We start from the raw sequence: 2222 nt of genomic DNA, 5'->3' as shown, positions 1-2222 counted from the left end.
ATATTTTATTTAATATATTTATTTTAACATAAACATAATTATACATATATTTAATACTATATATTTTTATATTATTATTAATTTAATAAAATAACCCTAAAATTAGTCTCAATTACTTCTCGTTTAATATCCGATTTTCTCGTTAGACGTTAGACTTAACCCGACCGCCCGTTAGACGATTTCTAATACAGGGCATAATTTCAATAACGTGACATTCCATTTTAGGAAAAAATCCCCAAACTCCAAACTCCAAAAGTAATATAATCACTGATTCACTATATTAGAAAAAAAAACATAAAAAAAGCTATACTGCAAAAAAATTTCGATATTCTTGAATATGCATTTTTTCATCTATATAGAACAAATACTCTCTACTCCACCACCATCTCAGTCTCGGGCCTCATTTTCCGGTGCCGGAGAATCCTCAGGCTTTGCGTTTCGTCTCTGAAACTGATCAAGCTCCTCTTGTGGGAAAACTTCAGATTGCAGAGAAGGAGATATCTTCTTGACGTGAAGCCACGTTAGTTGCCAGAAACTGTCACTTCCGATGTCATCACCAGGTAATAAAACTCCCGTCGTCTTCATCACCAGCAACGTGTTCTTGAGCAGTTCCGGTATGAGTTCATGGATCTTCTCGCTGCGTTTTCCTCTGAATTTGGTTGACATGTAAGTCTCCAAACGGTTCAACACACCGAGCCAGAGTCTACAGAATGATGGTTGCTGTGAGATATCTTCAAGAGATTGAAGAAAAGCTTTTGACATGAGCTTCGTGGCGAGAACAAGCGTTTCTTCAACTGTTTTCTTGAAAGTCTTTTTTGAATTCTCAATCGAAATAGCGAGCAAATCGTCTAGCAATGGGAAGACTGAGGAATCGAAGCATTTGAACCATAGAGGTTGTGGTAACATGATCCCTTCTGCACCGGCTATAGCTCGTTGCAACATTAAAATTGCGTGGTTTCTCACTTGGTCGCGTTGATCAAGACAAACTGCCTTGAGGTTTTCCACAAGTCTGAGCCACATTTCTCCAATATCTTGACTTAGTTTCATCATAGCATCATCTTCCCCAAAAGAGTTTTTCGCCTCCTGAGACCATCTTGCAAGACAGAAAACAGAGTTTGACATTAAGTCAATTGCTGAGATGGACCGATCAATATCACCAAGTCGGGATTCAGCAAACTGCCCAGCTGCATCTAAACAGAGAATGTAGTTTGAAGGTAACAAGTGTGCTCCTTCTGACATTATAAACCGGAGGGCTTCAAATCCAGCATCAGAAGCTTCTGGATGCCGAGCTGTGATTGATAGCAGAGATACGATCGTTCGCCAACCAATATAAGATCTAATATGAGATGCATTCGCTTTTACAAGACGGGCAACTTCTTGTGTAATTCGTTCACAGTATGCATCAGCCACGTTCGCCTTAAGCTTGAGAACCAGTTGGAGTGATTTCAGAAGTTCATCTGTTAGATTTTCCTTGTATGGCAATAATCTCTGGCAAATCTTCAAAACACCAAAAACAGCCTTTTCAACAAGTGCGCATGGTGTTGACGTTGATTGAACTATACCCGAGATATGCTCATAAGCAGTTTGCCAAATCAATAGGATTCTGTCTCGGTTGTTAAGAGTTACTGCAATCAGAAGCTCCAGGCAAAAGACAGCACTAGCTTCATCTTTCTCGGGTGCTTTTATGAGAGAGTTAACAAGCTGCTGCAGAGACTCAGCTTGGAGAAACTTGCTGTCTGAGAATATGCTATCAATGTGACAATCTTTCACTATCCCACGAGCATGTTTATAAACTACCAGTTCTTCCTCGGTTGGTAATGCATTCGTCTCCTCCACATCCAAAGACCAAAGAAACCGACCAATAAAACTAGATGACTTGCGAGGCGCCGCTAAGGGTTGTGGCTGTGATACTACTGACAGCGGATTTGTGGATGGTTTTTCTTGCTCCAAGTTACTAGTTGACGGCTCTGGGTCATCCGCTGCATCACTAGCTATATGAACTGGTAGAATCTGGAGTTTATTGAGGCTCAAGACACATTCCAGTATGTTTTTCCAGCCCGAACTGACATAGTCACCATATTTATTTGCAATCAAGAAAACAGCTTCAGTAGCCATTCTCGCTCTGGCATCTTCTCCTAAAGCAAGAACAGCTTCATCGGCAGATAACGGGGTGAAGAAAGGTGTGAATTTGCAGAGAGACACAACCAGATCATCCAAAATAC

At 40.5% G+C, this 2222-nt stretch overlaps 1 protein-coding gene across 1 annotated transcript in view; it reads right to left on the bottom strand.

The window, feature by feature from the left end:
* Positions 388 to 2222, bottom strand: part of LOC109127354 (ARF guanine-nucleotide exchange factor GNL1-like) — an 11207-nt gene continuing 9372 nt past the window's right edge. The window contains exon 3 of the mRNA XM_019231961.1: positions 388 to 2135. Within this exon, the coding sequence (XP_019087506.1) occupies positions 388 to 2135 (1748 nt within the window). The remainder of the gene's footprint in view (positions 2136 to 2222) is intronic.

Source organism: Camelina sativa, chromosome 11 (assembly GCF_000633955.1).
Source record: "Camelina sativa cultivar DH55 chromosome 11, Cs, whole genome shotgun sequence".
In the NCBI taxonomy this organism is placed as follows: domain Eukaryota; kingdom Viridiplantae; phylum Streptophyta; class Magnoliopsida; order Brassicales; family Brassicaceae; genus Camelina; species Camelina sativa.
This window is presented reverse-complemented; position numbering and strand designations above follow the sequence as displayed.